The 27,589-nt window shown below is 35.9% G+C and overlaps 1 protein-coding gene and 1 pseudogene across 1 annotated transcript; both read right to left on the reverse strand.

Moving 5' to 3' along the window:
* Positions 1-215: 215 nt before the first annotated feature.
* On the reverse strand, positions 216-1,791 carry LOC113462733 (tryptophan N-monooxygenase CYP79A68 pseudogene; annotated as a pseudogene).
* A 5,017-nt stretch (positions 1,792-6,808) lies between these two features.
* LOC120113095 (uncharacterized) lies at positions 6,809-23,489 on the reverse strand. Its single transcript, XM_039133859.2, has 6 exons — positions 22,897-23,489; positions 20,259-21,445; positions 8,195-8,386; positions 7,943-8,128; positions 7,358-7,625; positions 6,809-7,225 (listed from the first exon to the last, which is right to left on the reverse strand). The coding sequence occupies exons 2-5, from the start codon at positions 21,412-21,414 to the stop codon at positions 7,390-7,392; spliced, it is 1,770 nt and encodes a 589-aa protein (XP_038989787.2). The 5' UTR covers positions 21,415-21,445; positions 22,897-23,489; the 3' UTR covers positions 6,809-7,225; positions 7,358-7,389.
* Between the last annotated feature and the right edge of the window lie 4,100 nt (positions 23,490-27,589).

Genomic DNA, 27,589 nt, shown 5'->3' on the forward strand with positions numbered 1-27,589 from the left:
TTCACAAACTCTCATTTTCAAATATTTTTAAGAAAACAACTGTATCCCAATCCCTGTAGATCAATATCCGTAATCACTATCCTATCAGATACGTGCTATTGCATGGTCTTTAAAGTTGACTATCAGACAGCCGTATCGAATGAGATGAATAGTAGGTCTGGTTCAGCAAGCCCAACATCGGTTGAGCCATTCTTCAAGTGCTGGCCTAGGTTGAATCAGGGTGCGTCATCCCAGACCTTTTCATTTCGGCCCAGCCCAACCCGATTCAGCAGAACTTGGCTCCCCTTTGGTTAGAAGTAATTGGCAACAGTGGCATCAGCCAAGGCGACATGCAATAGATTGAAGGGGGACACAGGGTGGAGACGAAAGCCTTCACGAGCACATGCCCTAAGGTAAGAAAGTTGGGGAAGGTCAAACTCTTGGAGCTGCTTGTCCTTTCCAACCACTCGGTCCAACTCTTCCATGGCTTTCTGAAGGATCACAGGTCGGTTCAGTAGCTCGGCCAATAACCATTCGGCTATGTTGGATGTGTCTACAATTGCAAAGACTAGTTCCTGCAAGGTGAGATTGTTTTTCCATTCATCAGCCACAACAAATTAAAATTCATCATCTACAAGGTTATATAAAAAATCAACAAGGTTATGGAAGATCGGTGATTCTAAAAACAAAATGTGTAACAAGTAGGCAGTAAAACTATTGCTGGTCTATCTTCAATTTTACTCAAAAATAATCCAATTAAATATTGTGAAAAAGAATCTTACCAGACATTGAGCCTTGACCTCCTCCATTGTCAGCAAAGGTCTTCCTTTGTTATCGTTCAAAGAAATGAAAACATCAAGGAGGTCCTCCACTTCCCTCTTAGCCCCTTTAACCTCTTTCTCCCTCTCACCTCTCCACTTTTGCATCTTTCCTCAATAATAGGATCGTGATATTTGTTTATCACCCTTATGGCCTCCTTCATGATCCTTTCATGCCCATCAATGTCCAACCACCTCAGCCATGGCATAAAATCTTATGCACAAAAGGCATAGATCAAAGATAGCACCTTGAATGCCGCATCCACATGCTCCATCTCCTCCTTGCCCGGTCCTCCATACTCTCCACCCTTGCCAAAATGCCTTACTCCAAATATCATCCTTCTTATAGTGTTGCCAGTGTAGTATCATGTTGCAAGCCTAACATTGATAATGGGTTCCTCTAATTTCTCGCATTGGTTATGTATATACTTGACAATATAGTCGATCTCCTCAGTGCGTAGCTTTAATTGCCAATGGAGCCTTGAAGTGTTGAGGATCTCTGATGCCACCACCCTTCTCATTTTTTTCCATTGCTCACCCCAGAAGCGATGACAACCGAGAGAAAATTCCGACCAGAGTACTCAGTGGCCATGGTTAGCAGCCTTGATGCAAAATTTGCATCTTGTTTTTTAAGAAACTCACGGCTATGCTCTGGAGAGTTCACAACAACAACATGAGTGCTGCCAAGGCGGATGCATGTGATGTCCTTTTCCTCAACAATTTTTAAGATCCAACAAAAGTGAGGCTTATGGCAGAAAATTGTGAGGAGGCTACCAAATATTGTCCAAGATGTCGGACCTGGAGGAAGACGACAATCCTTGAAACTCGTAAGTATGGTTTGGATAGAGGGGTGGAGAAGAAAAAAGAAGAATAGAAAGGTGAGGAAGAGGAGGGTGGTGTTGAGGAGGGTCTCGACAGTGAATTGGTTTATATAAGGCATGCCCATGGTAAAAAGGGTGGATGGCAAGAGTTTGGTGGTGATCATATTGTTCATCGTAGTTATACCTATAGTACTAGAAATGGAGGTTGTCTTCAACCAAAACTGAGGAAAAGAAGAAATAGAGTTGTTCGGGTGCTTATGGATGGAGGGGAAGAGAGGGATGGTGGTCTATTTATCTCCAATAAAATAGGGTTAGAGATAAGTACAAATATAAAGAAAAGATTTACTCAGATTCTATATAGTTATATTTTACAAATCTAAAGAACATTTCACTCAGATTCTATTATTGTATTCTCAAGTATGTCATGGTATTTCATATTTTAATAATTAATTACTCTCACAAAATTAAATCCTCTTCTTTTTTTAAAAAAGAAAAAAAGAATAACATTCTTTATAATATTGAAAGTTTTTTAAAAATATTTAAAATTATCGATAATTTTAATATATTCCTGCAAATCTACTTTTTCTTAAAACTTCTTTAGAAAAGATAATTCATGATTCTTTTCATTCATACTGAAGTTAGAAAGTAATAACGGTATTTACCGGAAAACATCGAACACTTTGTATTATATATGTTATGTTTTAATTTTTAATATATTTTTAATAGAAATCAGATTGGATAAATATTCAAATTCTTGGTTTAATTCATTTTTATGCAAGTTATATAATTATATCGTATATAATTATTGCCTAAGGTGCTTCAGTTGCAATGTGGATTTTGTACATATCATTTATGGCCATGTCATCTATTTAGCTTTTATTATTGAATTTCACTCGATATCTGAAATATATCCAAATAATATCAGACTTATATCCATATTTAGATAGAGAAAATATAGATTTAATTAATATTCAATCTCTATCGATTTTTCCTTAAAATAAGTATGTGTAAGCTCCATGTACGATTCATTATCCTATCTATTTAATATATTTTTGTAGATCATAATACAAACATGTTTGATATGTCAACTACCTTTCTTTTTTGGGGCATATTATCTGGATCATGTATTATATATTTTACATGGGTTTTATGCTTGTGTTTTGTTTATATAGTCTTTGATACAATGGGTTCTTCGTACCTGCATGTTGCAATATGCATTTATTCAACGTACATGTTCCTCAAGCTTCATGTTGCATAGTATCTTGGCCACACTATCGGAGAATGACTATTTAGTAGTGTTTTTGGCTACACCACAAACCAGGGCTATTTACAAGTGTCAACGTGCATAAGCAAATGTATCATTTACAGATCTAGTTATGCACTAATAATTGTGCATTTTTCTGATTTCTTGATCAATTCATTTCATTTGTTTGTTATTTTTCTATATTTCTCATCATGTTAACTTTTTTAAAACAATTGAAGTGTGCACATTTGGAGAACTGCCTCCATGAAGCAAGAGAGGAAGCTCATACTAATCAATGTGCTGCAGATAGAAGGGACTCATAATGTAATACTTTTTGTCCCACTGCTGTAATGCATAGTTTATTTGAAAGATTATGCAGACTCATAGTGTTCTAGAGATCTTTCTTTGGCTAGGTATTCATGCACAATGTTTATTCACCTAAACTATTTTTGGTGTTAATGCCACCATCCTTATAATATTTGTTTCCACTCCATTGGATCAACCCAGCTGAAATAAATACAAAGTGGTCTGGCCTAGGGCGGGAGAGGGAGAGAAGTTAGCATCACATCCTGTCCTATTAAAAATGAGTATTATACTTGAAAGAAAAGAAAAAAGGTATGAGTGTTGTTCCGTCCCAGTAATAACTGTCTTTTTTTCTAGATGTAAAGAAAAGCTGTTGTTGATGGCTTATTTCTGGATATCAAGATCCATACCGATCCAACGATGATAGAGGTAACCGGATTTAGGCTTGGCTACACTCCAAGTTTTACTCTCGCTTTGTAGTATAGAGGTATAAAATATGAGTGACTATGGTTGTTTGGAATATAATTTTGGTTGTTTGGAAGGTTATTTTGGATTTGCCAAGAAATATAATATGAAATTATATTTTCTTTTGTGTGGATGATATTGAACAATTTGATTTCTGAATGAGATAATATTGATAAGACATATTATGGATTGCCGGTCGCAAGTTGAATTATGACACATTGGTTTGCCATCGTGGGCTGAAATATGGATATTTTTGTTTGCCACTGCGGCCGAAACACGGATATTATGGTTTGCGACCATGGGCCAAAGCGCGGATATTCTAGTTTGCTACCATAGACTGAAGCGTAGAATTGTGGTTTGATAGTCACAGGCCGAAGTTTGACCGTCGATAGTCCAAATCAAAAAGATAATTATTGACCAAAAATCTGATTAATAATGGAAGATTAGTTATACGAAATCACGGTTGAATAAAAAGTTTTTGTTTGATGATATGTCTGACATATTTTCTTGAAATGAGTTCTATGTTTGATGATTTACATTTATGTATGCATATTTATATGGATTTATTTGAGCTATGTTGAATAATTGGTAAGATGTTTTGTGATGTTGCCTACATTTTGATATGGTATATAGCTAATCTCTATTTTAAATTTAGTTTATCAATATTGGCATGAGTGTGGAGAATTATGATTGGGATATGAAGCTTGCATATCTCTTTTGTTTTTTCTTTCAGAGTTACAGGGTGCTTAGCCCCTGTTAGGTCGGACGTAGAGTTTGAGTCTTAAAGTTATTTGTTAGATTATTATAATTAAATTTATAATTAATTTAATTATTTTAGTTTTATTTAAAAATTTAATAATCTTAAAGATTACATTGGGGGTCATACGGCCTATCAGGCAGCTGAGTTGATTACCGGGTTTGAGGCGTGGGAGTTTGAATTATAGTTCTGTGTGCATTGGTGGAGTTGATGAGACTGAGGACGTGATGGCACATATTTCAAACTGGTTGCAGAAGGCGACAAAACAAATGGTCTAACAAGAAGCAATTAGGAGAGGATGAGACCCAATCATGTTGGGGGGGGGGGGGGGGATGCAACACTGACAATGGCATTGGATGGTAGGTTGAAAGGCTTGCAATAATGGTGTTGACCCTAGTATGATTTTGATGTTTATAAAGCTATTGAGGTCATATAGTAGTACTAATGGCATTAAGTCAATTGATCCAGTACATAAATACTTAAGGAAGAAAGAAACAATGCATTCTTGAAACGCTTTACATGTACGATTGAAATAACTCTCAAGAACTCATTTTAAGATAAATTCATTGGAAGAACTAGAGGAAAAGCCTAAATTTTCAGTTTGACAAAGTTAAGAGTCAAGTTTTCTTAGTTAAAGGGCAATTTTGTCTTTTTCATAGTTAAAGATATGAAACTTCTATGTGCCAAGCATCTTAAATTACTTACAATGTCTTTTATTAGTTTCATGTGCAAATCTAACTTTAAGATGCAGAAAATCAGGGTTAGAGTCGACCTCAGAAAGTTTGGAGCCGACTCTGGCACATTTGGCACACTTGGCACAAGCCTAGAGTCGATCCCAGAAAGTTTGGAGCCGACTCTGATACATTTGGCACACCTTGGCACACTTGGCACAGACCTAGAGTCGACCCCAGAAAGTTTGGAGACGACTCTGGCACATTTGGCACACTTGGCACAGGACTCGGATTGACCCCAGAAAAATTGGCACAGTACTCGAGTCGACCCCAACCAGTTTCAACAAAAAATTGCTCTCTGGAATTTTCTATCAGAGTCGACTTCATCAAGCTCGAGTCGACCCCAACCAATTTCAACAGAAAATTGTTCTTTAGAATTTTCTACCAGAGCCGACTCCATCAAACTCGAGTCAACCCCAACAAAATTCGAGTCGACCCCAACTAGTTTGGACAGAAAATTATTCTCTGAAATTTTCTGTCAGAGTCGACCCTAGGCCAACTCGAGTCGACCTCAGGTCAGCTCGAGTCGATCCGAGCATGACTGACAGCTTAACAGCTAGTTCTGCAGATGTACTTTTTAAGGCTCCAACAGCTATAAACAGTTAGTTTCTTCAATCCAATGGCTAAGAACTGAGTTTTAGAGGTTGGAGAGGTATTTAAGAGCTACTCTTCATCAGAAAAAATATCTTTGTGGAAAATCAAGTGAGCATTCAAGAAAAAGAGAATATTTAAGAGAGTTCAATTGATTGCTTTAGCTCAAATCCAAAAGGAGGTTGCTGAGCAGAATTTAAGTGCCTTCAAGAGCTCAACCAACCTACTGAGAAGTGAAGCAATTTCAGCAAAGAAAAGAAAAGCATCTTCAAAGCGATAACTATTCTCTTTTTCTTTCCTTAGTGCATAATTGTTTATTTGCTCATTAAGGAGCTTTAAACTTTGATTCACTTATTCTTCTTGTAAGGTTTGTTGGTAAGCCTGTAAAATCAACTGTGTAGGTTTGTTGGTGAGCCCGTAAAACCAACGGATAGATTTTTGTTGGTGAACCCGTAAAACCAACTGTGTAGATTTTTGGATTGTGAACCTAGTAAAATAATCCAACTATAATCCGAGGTATTATAGTAAATTTCCAAGAAAATGCTTGGAAAGTGGGCGTAGGTGCCTTGGAGTGCACTGAACCACTATACGTGCTTGTATTTGCATTGTATTTACTTTGTGCCTCTTGCTTTATTTTCTTTATTATATTGTGTAATTGCTCGAGCTTGAATTCTTAAAGTGATTTAATTATAATTGACTAGAGTTTAACTAGAATAGTGGTATTTAGGCACTAATGCCACCGATGGTTAATAATAGTAGTTTTTGGCACTTTGTGCAACACATGCCACCGGTTTACGTGGCAATAGCCTGATGTTGGATTTCTAGTATCAATTTATAAGAATAATAATAATTTTTTTAAAAAAATATGTATTATTGATAATTTATTTTTTCATCATTATTATGTATTTTAATTAAATATCTGGCATGCTTTGAACCCACTTTAGGATATTATGTTGTTTATTTGGCAGTGTAGCTCATTACTATATTTCTCTATTTTTCAGATTTAAATGCATAGATGCATAATCGCTCGGGACTTGGAGAGTGCGCTAAATTTTCTGAAGATCTTAGTACCTCTAGTTTATATTACTATATCTCACAACAGTCCTGTTTGCATATTTGATTCTTATATATTACAAATATTAGAGTTTTGACTGCGTCTATGTGTAGTTATGGATATGGTTACTCCACTGATGGCTTGTTCTTCAATTGAGGGAGTCTCCGTCATTGAAACAGATCGACGTATGCATGTGAAAAACCAACAACATAAAGCAGCAATATGTCTTTCCAGGTCAATTTAACAATACAGTAAATTAATGTTGGAGAAGAAAGCTTCAGCTTTTGCAAACTTGGATGACTCCTGACATCATTATTATAATACAAATTGAGCCAAATCCATCTCTATGAACTGATGAAACTAAACTACTGCAGAAAACTAAGAATTTCTGAAGAAAAAAGATTCCTTCAGCACAAATATGATCACCACATGTTTGCAAACCGACCTTGATGTATGCTCCTTCCTGCCCACAAAAACGAGATGCATGAGCTCAAGTCATTTCACGCATCTTAGCAATATCATCAGCTCCACCACTCTTTTAAAGTATTCTTAGAAGACTCAAAAGAAAGAAAAGGTTAAGAAGAAACAAACTCACAGAAGTAAGAAGAAGAGCCAGATGATGGGAGTTTAGTTCCTCCTTTCCGCTCCACCCTCGGAACAGCAAACGCATGGAGGATTTTCATTTCTGCCTACGAAACCATGTACTTCTTCAAAGCAACTACTATGATAGGAATGACCACATGGTAAGACTACATGCACCGGAACCGCATCATTACTGGACCCCGTTGGCTTGAGTGCTAGGTCCATGTTGCAGAGCTGACACTTATAGCCTAGCAGTTCAGGCATATCATCTCCGGAGTCCGCTATAACAAAGATGAATTACTTTAGCATTTTACAGCAGCACCATATTCTCATTTCTATTGCATATATTACAGAATTAGCTGCATGTACGCGTAGTTATGGATATGGTTAAAGCCACCATCTCCTCAACTTGCTCCCTCATGAGCATGCTTATGTTCTCTGGATATCTTACCATCCGTGTTCCAACTATCATGACTACAATGACGGAATAGAAATCATGCCACGCCTGCTGCTCTGCTTGTAGAATTCTTTTGTTTGACCTGAATCTTCTGAAAGCTAAAATGCTGTATGAGAGGGAACAGAGAAGCTTGAGCCATACCTCTGATCCTGGTGTGTCGGAGCGGTAGCTGCAGGTCAGATGGTGTGAGGTCACTCTGGTCATGCCTTCGCTTTAATCGTCTGCTAGAGCTGGCTTGCTTAGCAGACCTCTGAGGAAGTAGTGGCCTTCCGAAAAGTAAAAAGGGTTCTTCTTTGTCATCAATTATGACCGGTTGGTCTCGATGCCCTGCAAGGCGAGACATCGTGAATACTGTTACAAACTGCTGCATTAGGAAACTTTAGCATACAATACCTGTGGCAAAATGAGGAGGGATAGCCCTGGGAGAAGACCCAGTTGGTGTTACTCTTATAGGCTTCGGGAAAGCACTGGAACTGCTACCACCAGCGTCAGCTCCGGCGACTTGGCCTGCACATGCTGGAAACCAGGATCCTTGGCCGCTTTTAGTTGGGTCTCGTAGAACAGCCTGGTCGCTAATAGTTTGATCTCCAAAAGTGCGAAGATAACAGCATAAGTATACCAGTCAATTGAAAGAGTCATAAACATGCATCCATAAGGGACGTGTGGAGTATAAGTTTGTGTATCAAAATAGCTACCACATATGGAACTATATCCATTTGGGAAAGTTAGATCAAAGAAAATGGACAAACATACTTTCGCTCACAAAAAATGAAAATGGACAGACATACTTGGTAATTGTCACGCCCCCGCCTGCACGGGGCACGTGAGGCACCCAGTGCCCATGTGGGGGCCACATGAGGGGGGAGCACAGGGCTTCCCTCCAAAACGCTTCTGCAGGATAATGCCCATGTGGGGGCCACATGAGGGGGGAACACAAAGCTCTCCTATCAGATATTGTCCGGTTCTGGAGCTTCACGCAAGCGTCCTTCACCCCTCCCCGATTTTGTTTTCCACCCAAAACACGTCTGCAAGATTAGGAGACACCCGCCTCATAGGCCCAGGCTCTAGAATAAGTCTTTCCAATGTGGGACTATTGGGCCTCACAGTAACGAGCTAATTAGGTAACATATTTATCGTCGAAAGTGAAAAACATAGCATCAAGGAGCACCTTTGTTTACTTAATTAGCTACCTGACTTAATTGTATATATTATGTCTTCAGCAATCTCTCCATTCTTTTGCATACTAAAAATTCAAACACTAAAAGAACAAATCTGATGGTTGCTTATTGCTTGACTGGTAAAATTTTCACATGGCCTCATTGCACCATAATTGTTTTTATGCTAGATTTAAACCTTTGTCCCTCTAAAACTTTCCGTAGCATTTAACTTTGAATTCACATCATTTATATCTTTATGTCATCTGCATATAACATGCATCATGGGTTTTTAATCCCCTAAATTGCAATAGTAACTCCACATACAACCAGTTTAAAGATATTAGAAATTTGTGCCGATTAATCCTTGAGTAGGTCGCTATAACTGAAAATGCAATTATCTCACAACAAATACTTGATCCTAGCACATGTAACGCCTCCTTCAAATATGTCAAAGTTTCATGTACCCATCAAGTGAGCTTTTCTCCCTTAAGTCATAGCATATGTCTCATATGATATTTACATATATTAGTCTTTTTCTTTTTGGATAAAAGATTTTATCGTATCTTAGCCAGTAAAAACCAAGAATAGATTTTTATTTTCTCATGATAGCCTAAACTTTCCATGAGTATAGCTAGAAAATGGTCTCATATTGCTGACCTTCTTGACATCAAACCTAATCAAGTCTTTGAAATGGTTGCCATTATTTTTAACCTCTTTCCACCTACTTGTCAATTTCGTAATGTGGCTATGTTTAATTCCTCACTAGTTCTTTCTTGTATGTTGCTTTTATTTCTATAAATGGATATCTCTTGCAATCAATTCACAGCATATTGAGGTCTTATTGCATAAGTTAAATTCTTATCTTGGATAGCTTAATTATATTACGTGACCCTAAAACTCCCAGTTGGAAAATCCCTAGGAAATGGACATAGCATAAACCTATGCAATCAGGCAAGCTCTTGGTATAAAAGTATATTGTTCGTTGTTTCATCTATTTCATATGAAACTTCAATTTAAATTATCTATATTATTCTTCAATGCTATATGATTTTTCTTTGTCGTCTAGTTTAAATGCATCATTTGTTTCAAAATATTCACTTATTGACTTTATTGATCACATGATCTGTGTGTATAAAATCTACAAAACATATATAGATTTTGGTCATTACGAATTTTAAACATTATTAATTAAGCCTAAGGATGCAGATTCCTAATTTAAATGTTACACTAATAGTTTTGCACCAATAGATCAAGACATCAATCTTAGCAGCAAGAATCTAGATCAATTCTTTGTACCTATATATGATATATAGTTGTATATACTTATAGTGTAATGTTGTTTCTCTTTGAATTCTAACCCGATGCATGTCTCTTCACTTTGGTCCTCAATACATTTCCAATGTTACATAGAGTATAAGCTAGATTCAGTCTAGTAGGATTGAAAACTTAATCCAATCAATAAAAGATCATTGATGTAATGGCTAAATTAAATATTTACACTAGTCTAACTTAGAAGCCAAAATCAAAATATATTCTATAGATCACTATATTATCAATCATTGATTATGAATTTTCCCTCTCTGTAGAATTTTGCTTTTGTTTTTGTATAAAAGATCCACGAAATCCAAGCAAGGCCTCACTTAACCGATCATCTAATGATTGGTTCAATAGATCCAAGTGAGACTTGTCAATCAATCTAGTCTTGGGTTCTTCACCATTCTTTACTGAAGGGGACTTTCAATTTTGTTAGGCAATTGAAAGTCAACTACATAGGTATTTCCAATTAAATGGGTAGATCGTGCATGTAATTGTAATAAGTGTATTAGATGATGAAAAAATACATATAATTAAAGAAGATAATCAAAAGCAAGAATAAAATAAATATAAACTAAATAAGAAGCCAAAGAGGCTTGAAAGACATAAATGGAAACATGTTTGATGAGTTTTTAAAGAGCATTCATTAACAAGTCTTCTAAAGCAACTATCTTGACAATGAAAGTTTCTGAACATACAGACAAAGGTTAGTTTAATAAATTCCAGGTGGCGAAAGCCTCCCCTTTTACATAAATAAAAGATAATGAAAGTTTCAATGACCCTACTCTCTAATTGACCAAACAAAAATGAAGAAAACTTCTCCATGAGGTGAAACTCATGTTGGATTATTCTAGCTTTCGTAGGAAACTTTCCATCATCCGATGACAATGCTTGAGACTTGTGCAGATATATGTTTAATCCCTTATTGATTATCTATCAGAGAGATCTTGGGCACTTATATAGAACTAAGGAACTCAAATAATACTTTACTACTAGAATTTTTAGGTGAGGTCCTGAGTTGTTATAAAATAGCGTCAGAGCAGATCCAATCTATGGCCCAGATATATAAAATAGAGAATATTACAATATAGATCTAGATTAAATTTGGGGTACTTATAGTTTAATTTGAATTGATTTGGATCCTTAGCCGAGTGAGGACACCAAAACTTAAATCTAGGAAAGTATGTGAGGACTCATGCAAGCATGTATTTAGTTCTATATCAATTATTTGCTGGAAATACAAGACTAAGAAACCCAAATAATATCTTTTGGCTTATCTTTTTGGGTAAGGTCTTGGGTTGTTACAATGTATAAGCATTAAGTATAAGAGGTTAAATTTATACTTTTCCTCCATAGAGTCTCACTTTTGAGAACTTGTTGGGTTTTCAGCTTCTTTGTATTATCTTTTGCACAAAGATCACTAGAATTTACATGTATATACTATAAGTAATATAGCCATGTAGAACAGAATAACTATGTTGATGAATGAATGACAAAAGCTTATTTTCCTTCTTAAAAGATGGATTTCTTCTAATTATCCCTTTTCTATGCTTCTCGGTGGATTCCCAAAGGGTGGGTGGCATTCCTCTCCTTCTTAGTGGATTTCTTGAAGGAAAAGGCATAACATTTATGTGCTCTTGTATTACCTCCTTTTGCCTAACTCAGCACCAATTCTTTTTGGCATCAAATAGTATTGGAGCATAGGTAGTCTCAAACATGGTTTTGTTGACTTAGGGATAGAATATTTGGCGAGATTAGTGCAACTTCTAAAAGTGCATACTGCACACTATGATACTTTGGGATATAATAAATCACATTTCAGAGTATGGCATCCCAGCAATGATGAGCAAAGCCTTCTCATCAAGTCATTTTAAGGGTCAAAATACCTCAGATTTAACTCAGCTACCAATTTATGATTTGGAATTATTAGAAGAGATCAATTTCATGCCTTAACATAAGGCACATCAAATAAGAAGATTAGCTGGACGATATCATCATCAATAGATATGCAAGTTTTTTTGCAAGCATCCTACACTTCCAAGTTGGGACAATACTATGATGATGCTTCTCTCTATTTATAATGATTTTATTTCCATTAACAATATTATCATTGCACCTCTCATTATTTATCATGACATTATTTCCATCCTTATGATCCCATCAATACTAGTAAAGGAAAATGCTTTGGATCACACATTAATGCATGTGAGAAGATCATAAAATCCACCTAATGTTGGATTAACTGATCCACCAACTCTTATGTGACATGCTGATTCCTTATGTCATGTTGCAAGAGAAAATTTTTGTTTGCAAAAAAATGTCACGCCATAGCATTATTCCTATTACAAAGTGAACTATCAAGGTCCTAGTTGACCAAACAAGTAAATCTCTTATAGTTGTACCAAAAGACCTAGGTTCAAATTTTGCTCTCACTAAGATTCAGAGATTAGGGATATTTGGTGGAGGGTAATACCCCATTGAGTAGCCCATTTTCTATGAACCTTTGTTACCCAAAAAATAAATAACAATAGCGAACTCTTAAAACATTTGTAGACTTCGTGATTTGGTGCTTACCCTGATGATCACACCCTTTTGCTTAAAAGCCAAACATTCCTAATTCCAATCAAAGATGGTGTATCTCCAAAATTTTGGATCTAGGTAATTACAACACTAGTAGGTCTCTCAGCCATTCTTTGAATAAAGAAATATATATATATATATAGCCTCTCATCCAAACCAGATAGTTAATGTATCAAGTAATGACTAATTTGAGAGAATAAACTATGAGAAAGATAAATAAGGATCTCAAGAAAGATGAGCAAGACTCTAAAGAAATGGTTCAAGAAAGAAATGGTAAAAGGATCATCATACAGTGCATAAGATCCACAATCCCATCATAAACATATGCTTCATTTAGTATATACCTTGATCCAGAAGGATTACCAGACTCAATGTGGACCACTTTGGCCACTACAGAAAGCGCTGATAAGGTTCAAGAGTAAAAGAAGGCCATATCTTAGTCTATAATGTTTAATTGAGATGATCTTTTTTTTTTTGAATTAGATTACTTTTCAAGATTTATGACATGGAGCCAACCCTTAAGGGATTGAAATGGATTGAAATTATATCGTTTAGGCTTTGAAACAGGCCGTTCAAACTAAAAATTATCCTTTTGGAAAAGGCTTTGATCAGACATATTTTTCAATCAAAGAAGAATCAAGTGGAGCGACAAAAGATAAAGTTGATGTAGGAGTCGGAATCTACCTTTCATAAAATTTTATTTTTTATATGCTTATTTCTATTAGTCATGTTTACTTTTGGAAAGATAGTTCTATTCAAACTAGGAGAGGAATTCAACATAATTGTGCAAGAAAGAATCTCATTATTATTATAAATAGAGGCTATGTATCTTAGTTTTGATTTATCAATCAAATCATCAATTGATCAACAAAAAAAATGAAGATTTAAACCCTACTTTCATCAATTTTCTATCTTTTTCTTAATTTTTTTGAGTGATTCAAGTTGAGCTAGTTGAGAAAAATATTCTTTCTCTTTGATTAGATCAAGTTGGTATCAAAGCTTCAGTCCTCTACATCTATGGAAGACTTAGTCTATGGAGCTTTAGTCTCCAATTAGATGCACAAGCAATACAAGTAGATAGGAGAAGGGCCATCCATGTGTGAAGTATATTGTAGGACAAAAGTGAATATGGCTGCTAGTTTTACCTCGATGGATGATAAGATGAAAGGATATCTTGTATAATTATATAAGAAGATTGCCCAACTTACCAAGAATCATATCTTGGTTGGGAATGCCTTCATCACAAACTATAGAGAAGTTGTCTTCCAAATCTGGAGATGAGGATCTACCATCTAGCACAAAAGATTAAGGTTGAAAACTATCTCCAAGTAAAGCGAAGTAATTCAGTCATAAGGCGAAACATTTCTCCATCATAAGTTTTGATTTAGTAAAAGCGTAATTCTCTAGATAGAGGGAACTCTAATCAAGAAGAATCACTAGATTTGATATAGATCATTTTGACTACTATAGGTAGGGCTGGATAGGGTCAAAGAGTGAGATCTGCTATATTAGAAAGCTGAATTGCATGCCATAATTCTATAGACTATATTTTGGTCATATGATGCTTGGTTAAGATGATTTTTTTTTCAAATTGGGTTCTTTTTGAGATCTAAGTTATAAAGCCAACCCCCTAGGGGATTCAATCAGATTGGACTTCTGCTGTTTGGACACCAAAATGGTTCGGTCAAATTAATTTTTTTTAAAAAAAGATTCTGACCAGATATATCTCTCAATGCAAAAAGAATCGAGCAGAGCAATAGAAGGCAAAGTTGATGTAGGAGTTGAGATCCACTTTCTGTAGGATACTAGTTTTTTAATATTTATTTCTACTAGTCATGTTTATTGTTTGGAATGCTAATCCTATTCAAAATAAGAGAGAAATCTGATCTAATTATTAGGGAAGGACCTTGCAATTATTACAAATAAAGGCTAGGTACTTCAAATTTGATTCATCAATTGATCTATGAAAGAAAAGAAGACTTAAACCCTACTTTCACTAATTTTACAACTTTTTCTATATTTCTTTTGAGAGATTCAAATTGAGTGGGTTGAGAAAATTTTTTCTTCTCTCTAATCGATTCAACCCTCAACAAACATTCGAATAACAAGACCATCAAAGAGTACATAAACTAAATTAGGAAGTATATCTATCAAGCTATTGTAAGTTTTTTTTTAATTTACTAATGGGATCACAAGCATCTATTAGACGCTCTTTATTGAATAAATCATGCACATTGAATGTGCCAAGATTAGTATGAATTATGGCACTTAATTATATTGAATTCAATAATGATTATATGATGAAGCATTGGGTTAGATGTTATATGGATGGATGGCATCCTTATCTCTATTTATTTCCATCATTCAACATAAGCATTCATTTTATGGAGTTAAAAGTTTCACAAAATGTGAAAATTCTCACATAATGAAGAATATGATCCTTAGACTAATAAAAAGAAGTCAAAAAAAAAAAATCATCAAACTATCATGTTATGAAATACTATTGTTGGATTCAAGGTTTGTCGTATCGTATCGATACGCAGTATAGGAGGCATATAGATACTCGGTACACCAAACCCTACCTGACGTGCTGATACTATAATAGGATGGTGCAAGTATAGGATCCAATATTGAGATGGTGAAACTTAGTTGGATTTCATCATCAACTCAAACATTGATACTCCTCAATTAGGAAAGTCTAAAACTTGAGCTTTCCATGCACTTGACTCCAAGTCAACCCAAATTTGTTGAGAATTTTGGGAAGATAAAAGTGAAGCCAACATATCCACAAAGTAGAATTAATGATCGATTCTATTAACATTTGGAGAGACCCTTCCATCTTCTGGTAAACCATACATGAGCAGTAAATATGCATTGTTATAGTTAGTTTCATAGAGACTAAGTGGTCCTTCCTCTTCAAGCTGTAGCTACCACTTATCCTCTAGATTGATTTCCATCTCGCTAAAAAGAACCTAGCATCTGTAGGGATGCGGCCTTGGTGAATGATTGGTCCAACGGCAGCTCCGGCGGTCTTGGAACATAACATAGAGATCTACCTAGTTGATCTTCAGCTTAAAGAGATCAAATTCTTTTTCATTCTTGGGGTGCTCTATCTTCTAAAATCTTCTCGCAGAGTTGTTGTTATCGATGGCTCCTTCATCAGGTCAGGAGAGGAATCTTGCATGCTTTATGTTGATAGTATGTTGGTTGGCAATGGCATTAGTTATAATGTATCACATCATACTATTTCATTTATGTGTTCGTGCTTACCACATGCATGCCTAATAATATGCCAAGTACAAGCATGTAGGTAATATGTCAGATGCCAATATAATGTGCCAGTAGGGTCTTGGCACAATATATACGCATGCTATACTGACTAACTTCAATTCATATATTGTTTCCAATAATAATCTTTTCTTCTAGACATCTTGATGGATCCTCAAAGGTTAGTGACGTCCCACACTCCCTTCTTGGTAGATCCCTTTAGGTAAAGGGCATAACATTTACTAGATCTTTTGTTACCTCCTTTCCTCTAACTTGATTTTGAGGCAGGCTTCAATATTTGTAAGGCCACATTTATTCTAGGTTCTACCTTGTGTTTCACTTACTAAGGACTTTCCTTTACAATCTTCATGTGATACATGGCCATGCTAACTATGTTGTCCAACCTTGATGCACCAAACGTCTTTCTTTGTGTAAACGAGATCGTCTCCAATAAGTATACGAGGATTGGAGAGGCCCAGTCTTTAAATTAAGGCTAAAATATTTCGTTGCTTGCTGCACTCTTCGTTGTCTCTAGGTTCCAAAGTATCCTTTCTTTCTTATTTACTTTTCATTCTTTCTTTTAATGAGATATCTTTCTTGGTGCTAATGCTCTACAAGTCATTCTTTTGGATAATGGTGTCGGAATGCATTTTATGATTATCTTTGACCACTCACTTATAGATCCTCTGTTATTGAGAAGGAAGATCTCGCAATTCTTTTAGCCTGTGATTCTTGTATTAAAAAAAAATACCTAAAAACTCCATTCATTAGAATAAGCCCTTCTCTTCACCAACTTTTGGACATTAGAAGCTATCTTTGATGAAACTTTATTGTATGGAAGTAAGATTACTTTGTATAGTGCATCTAGTAACTTTCTATCGTGGGTTGAAATTGGGGCCTTGCCAACTTCTATAAATGCCACTAAGTATTTGACCACCTTCTTTATGTAGTTTGTTTGATGGAGTACATGCATGTGCTATAGAATTGTTGGGGTCTATTCTAAAAAGAAAAAATATCTAATCTAGGCCTCATTGCCTTTCTATTAAGGCAAATAGTCCAACTCCTTGTTGCTCATAGGATTAAGGGTAAGCAATATTCCACAATAGTAGCTCTGAGATACTAAGCCTAGGGTGCACATCCAGCGATCAATTCAATGACTCAGAGGGCTTCCCTCAACTTAGATTGGTGTTGTCACCTCTTCTTAGATTGGAATGATCATTGCTTCCCGACAACTCTATATTCATCCCAAAATGATCAGCTCCAATGGATCAATTGACTAGTAATAAGATATTTATGATGCCGATTATAAGTGGTATAGAGTGGGGTTAGAAGTTTCGAAAAAAATCAAATGGGAAAAAATATGCACTTTTGCTTTTTTTGATGTGACGACTCAGAAAAGTTCCTTGTCGAAGCTTTCCATAAAAAAGGAACAATCCAGTAAGTCAATGCTGTCAAGCCAGTGAGTAGGGAGGTCCGGCTTTGCAGTCTGGCGGGTCAAGGGATGAGAGCGAAGAAAGCAGTTTTTCCTCGATGGATAGGCTCAGTTCAGCTCACAAAGCCAATCAATAAGTTTGGGTCATTCCCAAACCTCTAAGGGTGCATTGGTCTCCCAATCGATTTACCAACACAGCAACAGTTGATTGCTTGGAAGGGAGATATCAAAAAATCATGCTCGGTAAGGTCGGTTCAACTCTGTATATAGATGTATCGTATCGACTCCTCCACCTAACTTCAATATCTCGGGAGTAGGAAGTTGTTATAGATTTTTGGGATATCAGCCCCTATCAAGTAAGGCCCAGCTCCTGGACTGGAATGGCCCTCAATTAAGTGGAAAATAGTGCCTTAAAATCGCCATCCAACATTTAAGCTGTGATCTTTTTAATCAGAGGCCATCCATGTAATAATCGGACGGCCCAATTTTAGAAAATAGATCTCCCTAGTCACATGCAAACTCGATATGAGCCCGCCATAATTTGGCCCAAAATTTTAGTAACAAAAAAATTCTATCCAAGATGTTGTCTTTAAAATCTCTTGAGAAGCTTGCTCTTTGCACTTGCTTCCTAAACTCTTCTTTTTGCAATCCAAGATGTTGGCTTCAGAATCTCTTAAGAAGCCTGCTCTCGCACATGCTTCCTAAGCTCTTCCTTTTACTTTTATTCTTAATAATCCACTTCACGTGCCCAAATCAAAACAAACTCTTGCAACCATTCCCACTTAAGTACCTAGTTGGAAACAAATTCTTAGAAAATAGTCCAACCTGCTATTCTACATATGCTTTTATTTTTGTTTCCAATAAAATCCCAATCATGGTGCATATATAACCACAAACAATTAAGCAAATTACATTAATAAGCATGTCATTATAATCCAACATCCTAGAATCAATAATAGCATATCTAACTATTTTACATAAATTCACGGAGCAACATCGATATCCTAATCCCTAAAACATCTGGAAATAGCATTTAACTTATGAAGGTATATATGATGACATTCATTCCTTTTTTAAGGCCTTGAAAAATTAGGTCCCTGTACACATTAAGAGAATGAGGTTTTTTAGTGCAAACAAATTACAATGATAAATGATGTTCTGAGTGCAATCAACTTGATATTCATTAGCTGTCATTAGTAGTGCTAATGCATAAAAGTCATACTATTCCATACCAATAAGATATCAGTACTTGTGCTCCTATCAGTACCATATTACACTAACGTATGGTGCATCTCCTCATTTTTGTTGCACTATAGCTAAGAGGCATACCATGGGCTGATAAGGTACTTTACCGACACTCTACCACTAAAGGTAGTACTTCTATTGTTGGCCATCAAGCTTTAGCTCATATTCCTTCCCATTAGGGACCTGTTTGGTTGTTAGGAATGCAAATCATTAATGACTTTTGCATTCCCAAAGTATGTACTTCTAGGAATCATTAAGAATGATTGGTTTTGATTCCTAAACTCTTGGATAATTCCAAAGGCCTTGAGCAAAATGACATCTGCAATGGTGCTACTTACTGTATCTTCAATTTGCATTTTTTTTTCTTTAAAGAAAGGATAGGCAAGGCCTCACTTATTTTATTAAAATGAAAAGAAGATATAAGAAGTATCAGTAAAAGAAAGACTAGAAAGAACAAATGAGAAACAGTTCAGAGGACAAAAGAAGGGGGGAGAAGGCCGGACAGGCGCTGGAGCTTGAATTTCTACAGGAGAGGCAAAATGTTAAAACTTTATCATATTCATCTCACAATAAATTAGTAGAAGTCGTTTTAATTTTTGAAAAGAAGTGTTAATCACACAATTTATTATATTTTCAATAAGACTAATAATTTATAATATATTATAATAATTATATGTTTTATTATTCACACACATATTTAACATCTATGGAAGTGCGATAATACCGTACTTGGTATTTTTTACTTTCTACTTTTGTTATGTTTTTTGCTTCATTATCTCAATTAATTAGGTTTTGCATTTTGTTTCAACTCTTTCCCGCAGAGAGAGTGAGAGAAACTAAAGACTAGAACTATAATATTTTTTCCAACGTATAAAAGAATAATTTTTGAACTGGTTTTCATGCAGAAGGAAATGGATTGGTTTCATCTATGATGATGATAAGAACTTCAATATTTCGCTATCTAAAACTTTATAAAGCTAGAAGATTCAATATCTAGTAGAAATATCTGTGAGTACTCGGAATATTTTCAAGTAAATTCAGCATCGACCACCAGGTCAAAAAAATCTATCAGAACCAGTTTGGATATTCACACATGAATATCTTGCAGGAATCAGACCTATTGGCCACTCGACCATCATCTTCTAAAGATTTGATCAAGTCCTAGTCCAAGTTCTGGCCTGCAGGTTTGTTAGTCTGCAGAAAAGAAGAAATATCTATATAGATCTTTTTTTTCTTTCCATAAGGTTTAAGCTGGTAGGTATTGGATCGATATGGGCTATGCTTAAATAAGCACCTCAATCCACCAATCCAGTAGAAATTTTAGTCCGATTCTACTAGATTACCCAAATAGACCCTCAATAGGAAAAGACCAGCACAAAATAAATATAATCTAAAAAACAATATATCTAATGTTTAAAAATTTGCTATAAAGAAACAAAGATATAGAGCATCCATAACATACCATAGTAACTTTGAAAGCTACGAGCCCCTCCTGCCTCATTATAAGGAGAAACCATCAGATCCCGAGTCTGCCTTTGGAAACTTGGTGACGCTTTTGGCAGAAGCCAAGGATAATTAGCCGTTGGCACACCCTGTTCGATACTTTGCCCTTGTTCTTGAGGTTCCGGCGAGCTGCCATAAGGGATGGGCGGCGCAGAAGAACTAGCGTGCGCGGCCGGCGACGGCGGACGCCCATGCGCTATCCAGTAATCAAATTCGTAAGCTCCTCTGACAGCATCTTCCGCAATCCTGTCGTACGCATACGGTGCAGTCTGCTCGCTGGCTTGTCCGCCGTCATCCAACATGGTCCCATGAGAATATATATTATCTACTCCGGGATTATTATTATTATTATGAGATTGATATCCTCCTGTCCAGTTGCCTCCTAACCCAGTTTCCAGCAAACCCGCATCAAGATGAGGAGCAATGGTTTGATAACTGTGGCCACCCACATCTCCTCTCTGATCATGAAACCAAGTTCCAAGAAGTGTATTATTTCCAAGACTAGCACTCAGAAATCCTCCATCAGTTGATTGATTTTGATAGCTCCAGGGCTGGTATAAACTGGGCATGACACCGTACTCTCTCCAGTGGCGATCACCGGCTGAACCGTCCAGCTGAAATGCATTCTGTCCGGCGTTTGTGTTGCTCATGCATCCCATCGGCACATTACCGGCCACGTCGAGATAGCTTTGCCCAAGTTGCAGCGAAGGAGAGTGACCAAGCCAAGTTCTAGCTCCCACAATATCACTGCCAGAAATTGGAATGCCATGAGAATGCGACGGCAAAGTTCTACTTGTATCTTCTGCTGGTGCTTGAATTCTTCTGTCCTGGAAACCACCCCAATATCCTGGAGGCACGTTCCAACCAAAATGATGGCTCTGCGTATTAGTTGGCAACACTACGTTCTCCACGTCATTAGGAACCTGTGACCGCATAAGTCCAGCCATTGTGCTGTTTGATGGCGAGGAATAAGCCATGCTACCTGCAGATCCACTAAGAAAATATTCATGGGTTGCTGGCAGCGAAAAGCTGCGTGCTTGGCCCGAATCAGATACTGAGCGACCCTCATTCCTATGACGGTACCTACTTTGAGATCCAGGGACCATGTCATCCATTGTCTTCACAGGAATCTCGTCAAGGTTGCACCTGCCCAAACCAAGTGGTGATATATATGAGCGTCGGATGATGTTCCGATAGCAATGGGTAAGAGAGATTATCAGAAGATCAGGTAGGGGAACTAATAAAAAATATGTAGAAGTAGTAAAAAAAAATCATTCCTGGTTATTATGGATCCAACTCGCAAAGTAAGAAAGGCAGGGTATGGTTATTCAGATTGAAGTCTATATGCAACTTTTTAGATGGACAACGAGTACATCATGCAGGATTTGGTATGGCAAAAGTAAGAATAATGCCAGGAAAAAAAATCTCCAGATTATATTTGATTTTCAAATACTGTTTTTGATATTTCTTCTATTTTCATATGCTGATTTCAATTTTCTTCAGCTCTCTGCATGACATGATCAGAGAATTCCATATTAGTATAATCAGGGAAGAGCCTTGCAAGATTAAAGTCCTATCGACATTCTTGAAGAGACTGGGACCATATAATATTATGGTGGTCAACTTTTATCCAGCCATTTGAAACTTAAAACTTACAAATAGTGTGTCAATCCCTCATGTTCGCTGATCCTTAGCATTATAAGGAGATGCTTTATGCTGAGGTTGTCTAAAGTTGAAGATTTTCAGGTTTATCCAACTGTGCTTGTCTATAGCCACTACATGACTTTGCGAGTACCATCAAAGAGCCATTGTTTCTTTAAGAATTCATTGTGTTTTATATGGGTACTTTCTGTAAGCGATATTTAGTGAATTTATCCATGTCTAGGAGAAAAAAGAATGAAGGAAAAGTATAACTCCAGTATAGTATACACTATACTTGTACACTAAACAAATAATTAGGTAATTTTCTAAAGTTCTAAAAAGCAACCTATGATCCAAGATAACAAATTTCATGATGTGTCAAATTCTTCAAAACTTGCTTCCAAAATCCAAATGGACAGAACAACCAGACTGCAAAGGACAGGAGTCCGCTATTTTCTTCATTGTTTACAAGCAAGGAAGTGAATTGCAGCTCAAGTAATTATATAAGAAAGGTCACAAAAAATTGACCATTTATTAAGAATCAATAAACAAGAAATGAGGGGAATCTTATTTCTTCCACACATAATTGACAAGACAACCTCAATCTCACAAAAAAATAAATAAAAATACATAAATGACAAAACAACCAAGAAAATGATTATGGGAATCTTCCAATAAAACTTCCAATTCCAAATAAAATAGCAATGCTCAAATTTATGCCCGTAAACCTTTTTTTTCTTACAGCTTAGCAGGGTCCAAACCTATATCCATCATTAGTTATAGTAATAACATTTTTCATAGAATAATCATCTTAATATTTGCTCTCTATTTTGTAATTTCCTCTTAGAAAGAAGCAAGATGAGCCTTGAAAGAAGCTCTGTAGAAATAGAAGTTGAAAAGATGATAGAAAAACATAAATTCTATAGTAGCAACATATCAAAATATTACTTTAGTACCTTCACAAAGCCTTCAGTGGAATCTAATATGAGTGTTAGATTGCCTCTTTCCACCAAGATTATAGTATCTTGTAGATTGAACTCACCCTATTATATGCCAAAGCATCTAATCAGTTAGGCAGAATATCTAGGTATAACTGTTCATCTTACGAAATGAACTCTCCCATTTACCAAACCTGCCAAAGTACAAAACCAACAGCACAATATCATATGTCTAAGAGATGAATTGGGGAAAGCACAATCTTATTTTCAAGGCCAACTACATAATGTCAAGATCTATTTTCACGTTGCAACTTCAATTTCTAGGCCTCCCTTGTTCGTATCTTTTGACAAGAAGTCTCACGACTAATTAGATGATAACCCATTTCTTTCTTAACCTTTACTGGATACTAAGAAATTTAACTGACTTTTTTTTAAAAAAAAAACTTTTACTGAATAGTACCTTGACACAAATATCCTAAATTTGCGCCACATTTGTTAGATACATGAACATATAGAACACATGTATTAAAGGAGCCCAATACCTAATCTATTAATGCATCACACCAGCATGCAACCAATATACACCTCAAGATTCGCTTACGAAATATAGAAAAAAGATATATGTTCATGTATATCTAATTGATTTCCCTGATGAATACTTGAAGATACACCTATTTACCAACAGGAAACCTAATTGATTTCCCTGATGAATCAATTAAAAGGAAAGAAATTTAAAATTTCAAGGAAGGAAATTTAAAATTTCAACAAGAAAATATTGAAGAGAACCTGGCTAAGCAGAAGAAGTATACAGATGTGGGAAAACATATTTAGAAAGATCAAAAATGCACATAAGAATGTAGAATATATGAGTCTACTTATAATTAAGAGATCCAAATCCGAAATAGAGGTATAGATATTAACGTACATATATGCATATATGCACACTTCATACATATATGAATATATAAGGTAAAGTTATCAGGGCCGTCCCAGTCCAAAGAAGGCCCACCGCAAAAAAGACCTCAAAGTCAAAATGGAAAAGAAAAAGGCCCGTTTGTGGGTTCGCCTTAGACTGGCCTACTGTAGGAAAGGCCTCAAAGACAAAATGGCCCTAGGCCCTCACATACATTAGGCTGCTCCTGAAAGTTATAACAGTCCCACCAACCATCTTTGAAAATTGTTCCTACCAAAAAATAACAATTTTACCACTATGTGTTGGCATCAATGTATTTTTATCATTTTAGCTGTGCACTTCATGTATGAAAAAGTAAAGCATTTAATGCAAAAATAAATGCGCATTAGGTGCATGAATTAAATGACCAAAATAATGAAAAAGAAAATATGTCATTCTCTAGTGGAAAATATGCATGTACAGATGCATGTATCTACATATCAATCAGATGGTTGAAAGAGTCATAATAAGTGAACGATATAACAAATCCCTAATGCTATCTGAATCTAATAATGAAGAGTTACTTAAATGGATGGGCAATTGATGATTTGAGGCCATATTTTTTGTCAATATCTGATATAGATAAATATACTGAAAAAGGAAACATTAGACATGCAGGTTCTCAATTCTCACATTATATTAACTACAAAATAAAGACATTAGTAAGAAAAGCAAACAATGAAAACTTGAATTTCAAAAAATATAAAAAACACAAATGAACAACAAGAAGAGCTGGAATTGATTAAAGAATCAAATAGATCTGTAATTGAAGAGATATCTAAACATGGTCTGGATCCAAAAATGACTCCTTATCATCATAGAATTCTTGAAGGCTAAAATAGCGGGCTACAAAAATTCATTTTGAGAAACGTAGTTCAAATCCGCCTCCTCAAAAAAAAAAAAAAAAGAAGGAATTCTGATCAGTTTATTTGAAAATTATATAACAGGATTTCAGATACAGGCTTCATGGATAAAAACATCATCATGCACATAGCAGATCGCTAAAAAATTGAAACATCCTAGTGAAGATTCAAGAGCCAAATAGAAAGATAAAAGAACCAAAAGAAGAAGAAAATGTTGCGCGTGTGAGAGAGAGAGAGAGAGGGAGAGGTTGCATGCAGAAATAATAGAAGACCGAGATCTCTGATCAAAAACTCACTTTAGAAGAAAGGACTTTTATCGATTCAGTGAAAATCATAAGCAAACAACAGGCTTCTGTATGAGATAGGAATGGTTAAAGCATCATTTTTCACATAAAAGAAACTGTAAAAATGAAGCATCTAATGAAAACCCACATCAAGAATGTAGAAGTTTGATCCAAACGAGAACCAAATAGGAAGATCAAACAACCATAGAAGGAGCTGAAACTGATGAAGAAAGAACTCAAGAAAACGATTCATCCTCCCATTTACATCAAAAGAAAAAAAAAACACAAAGAACTGAAGAAAACCAAGATGGAAGAGATAGATATGGGTGCCGATTACCGTCTACCAGCTGAAGGCCGAAGAGTTGTTGAGGGCTGAATTGGGGCAAGGAAAGACTAACGGGAATTGAGAGATTGAGTTCTTTTATTGGAGAAACAGAAAAAAGTTTCAGAAGAGCGTGACGAGTGTGACAAGAAGACAGACCGAGGCGTCTGGCTTCTCCTTTTCAAATGGAAAGGAGTGAGACGTTTGGCGCTTGGCTGGTGAGGTTGGTATATTACTCTGGGAAAGTTTATGTTACTGTTTTGGTGATTCCTGCGGGTGGTGTTCCGTTCCAAACATTTAATCACAAATGACAAAATACGTTTTAACGCGCTTAATTAATTAATGAGTCAACATTTCAAAACATTTTTTCTCCTTCCTCTTTGAATAAAACAATGGATGCCAACTGATTTAGTTGGTAAAGTCACTGAAAATTGGATATCGGATACCTCAGCTTTTAGTCCTATAATAAGTTAGGAAAACTTATTCACTGATCCCTCGGTGGACCGGATTCTAACAATAAGCTCCTTCTGATCTTTCTAGGTATTTTTTAACTCTCGGTCTCACTCAACTGTATACAGCCCATGGTAGTGGTGAGCAGAAGAGGAACGGCAAATTAAGGGACCAATCAATAGGCCCTTATCCTTACATACGACTCTATGGAGGGGGCGTATGTTAAAATATCCTAAAATTCATTACTATACAAATAATAAAATTAGGAATGATGTCATTGTATTTAAATTATATTATGCCAACTCACTTTTCTTTTTTTTTTAGTACAATGGTCACTCACGCTACTCTGACATAAGTCCAACCAGTAGAATCAAGAAGCCAACTCACTATTTAACTTGCAGAGAAGTCATATTTAATAGAAACATGGATTTACACCCGATTCATATAAATAGGTCATGGTCCCGTGAATAGGTTATAATTGAGTGTCTGCAATATTTTAAAATAGAACAGGTAACTGAATTGGAACTATAAATCCAAATTTAACTTATTTAATTAACAAAATAGCAAACCAACTTGAGTGCAAACAAAACGTGAATGTCAAACGAAAACCTATTGAATTTATGCCAGATTGAGCCAAGTTTACATGTTGTATCAAGTATTGCTGTCGGTTTTTTTTTTTTTTGGTTAACTTTGTCATGTATGAAGCCTTTTGATATTTTGAAATTTCTAATAAATTTAACTTTTTAACAAAAAACCTTCACTTTATATCTAACCGCCAAACTTTGTCCTTTCTATATGAGGTCACTATAGTAATCCAATTGATGGCCAATCGAAATCATCGAAATCATGACCTGTAGAGGGTGGTCTAGAGCTCTTTTATGAATGACAATATGAAAAAGGAACTAATACATAACTATTGTAGATCAATTAAAACACTTCTCTCCCTCTATCCAAAAGTTACAAGAGAGAACAAATTTTATAAATGCAAACAAAATAATTTGGTTTCTAATATATAAGATGAGTTCACATGGTCTTGGGCTCAAGCTCGAGCTTGGCTAAAAATTTTCATAGATTGATCATGAATTTTAAGATGCATCGATGCATTGGCTAGAGACAAACCCTAACTTGAACCTAAATCCCGTACATTATCTTTGGTGCTCTCCAAGTCTTAATCATTATTGATGACCAAAATTCATAATCAAATACCTAAACCCTTTATTAAAAATGATTCTTAAATGTCTTCGACTTGCTAGACATTGGATGGTAGAAATTGGATGATAAGCTCGACATTGGATGATGACTGTACGTGATACATGGGTTGGATTTCTATGGGACAAGAATGGTAGAAATTGATGTCATCTTTGTCCTAGTTGATCCAAGCACTTGTTCTCATGAAACTTCTATAAGTGGATGCATCACTGAATTGACTTCTATAAGGTAATTGCATTGAACTTGATGATCATTTAAAATAAGTTAAAAGGCCAATTTAGTAACAAGTAACTTTTTCGTGTTTGTGTTTGTCTACATCTTGTTCGTGCATGTTGTTCAAACGAGCTCTTGAAGATACATGACCAAGGAACAATTTTTAAGCTAATAAGTTTAATCAATATCTAAACGAAACCTATGCCCTGCCCGCTCCAACCTGCAGCCTTCTGGGCTAATTTTGGCCCTGGAGGTTAGGCCCAAAGTGGACCTTGCTGTGCCCAGGTCTAGGTAACTTGAAAGCCCAATGCGAGCAAAGCTGGGCTTGTCTCTTAAACAGGTCTAATCTCAACTACATTAGTCTCATATCTGCAGTAAACTGCCCCTTGTTGGGCTTGGCTCCAGAATTAATCATTCA

This window comes from Phoenix dactylifera, chromosome 11, assembly GCF_051530095.1.
Source record: "Phoenix dactylifera cultivar Ajwa chromosome 11, Ajwa_hap1_PhDact_Kaust_v1.1, whole genome shotgun sequence".
NCBI classification, from domain to species: Eukaryota; Viridiplantae; Streptophyta; class Magnoliopsida; order Arecales; family Arecaceae; genus Phoenix; species Phoenix dactylifera.

Bases quoted from the DNA above. Each gene is read 5' to 3' on its own strand.
- LOC120113095 (XM_039133859.2), bottom strand. From the start codon at position 21,414: ATGGATGACATGGTCCCTGGATCTCAAAGTAGGTACCGTCATAGGAAT. The intron at 8,387-20,258 runs GTATGTTATGGA...GCACTTTTGGAG, and splicing joins TAGCTTTCAAAGTTACTATG to ATCAAACTATTAGCGACCAG. The intron at 8,129-8,194 runs GTATTGTATGCT...CTCGCCTTGCAG, and splicing joins CCCTCCTCATTTTGCCACAG to GGCATCGAGACCAACCGGTC.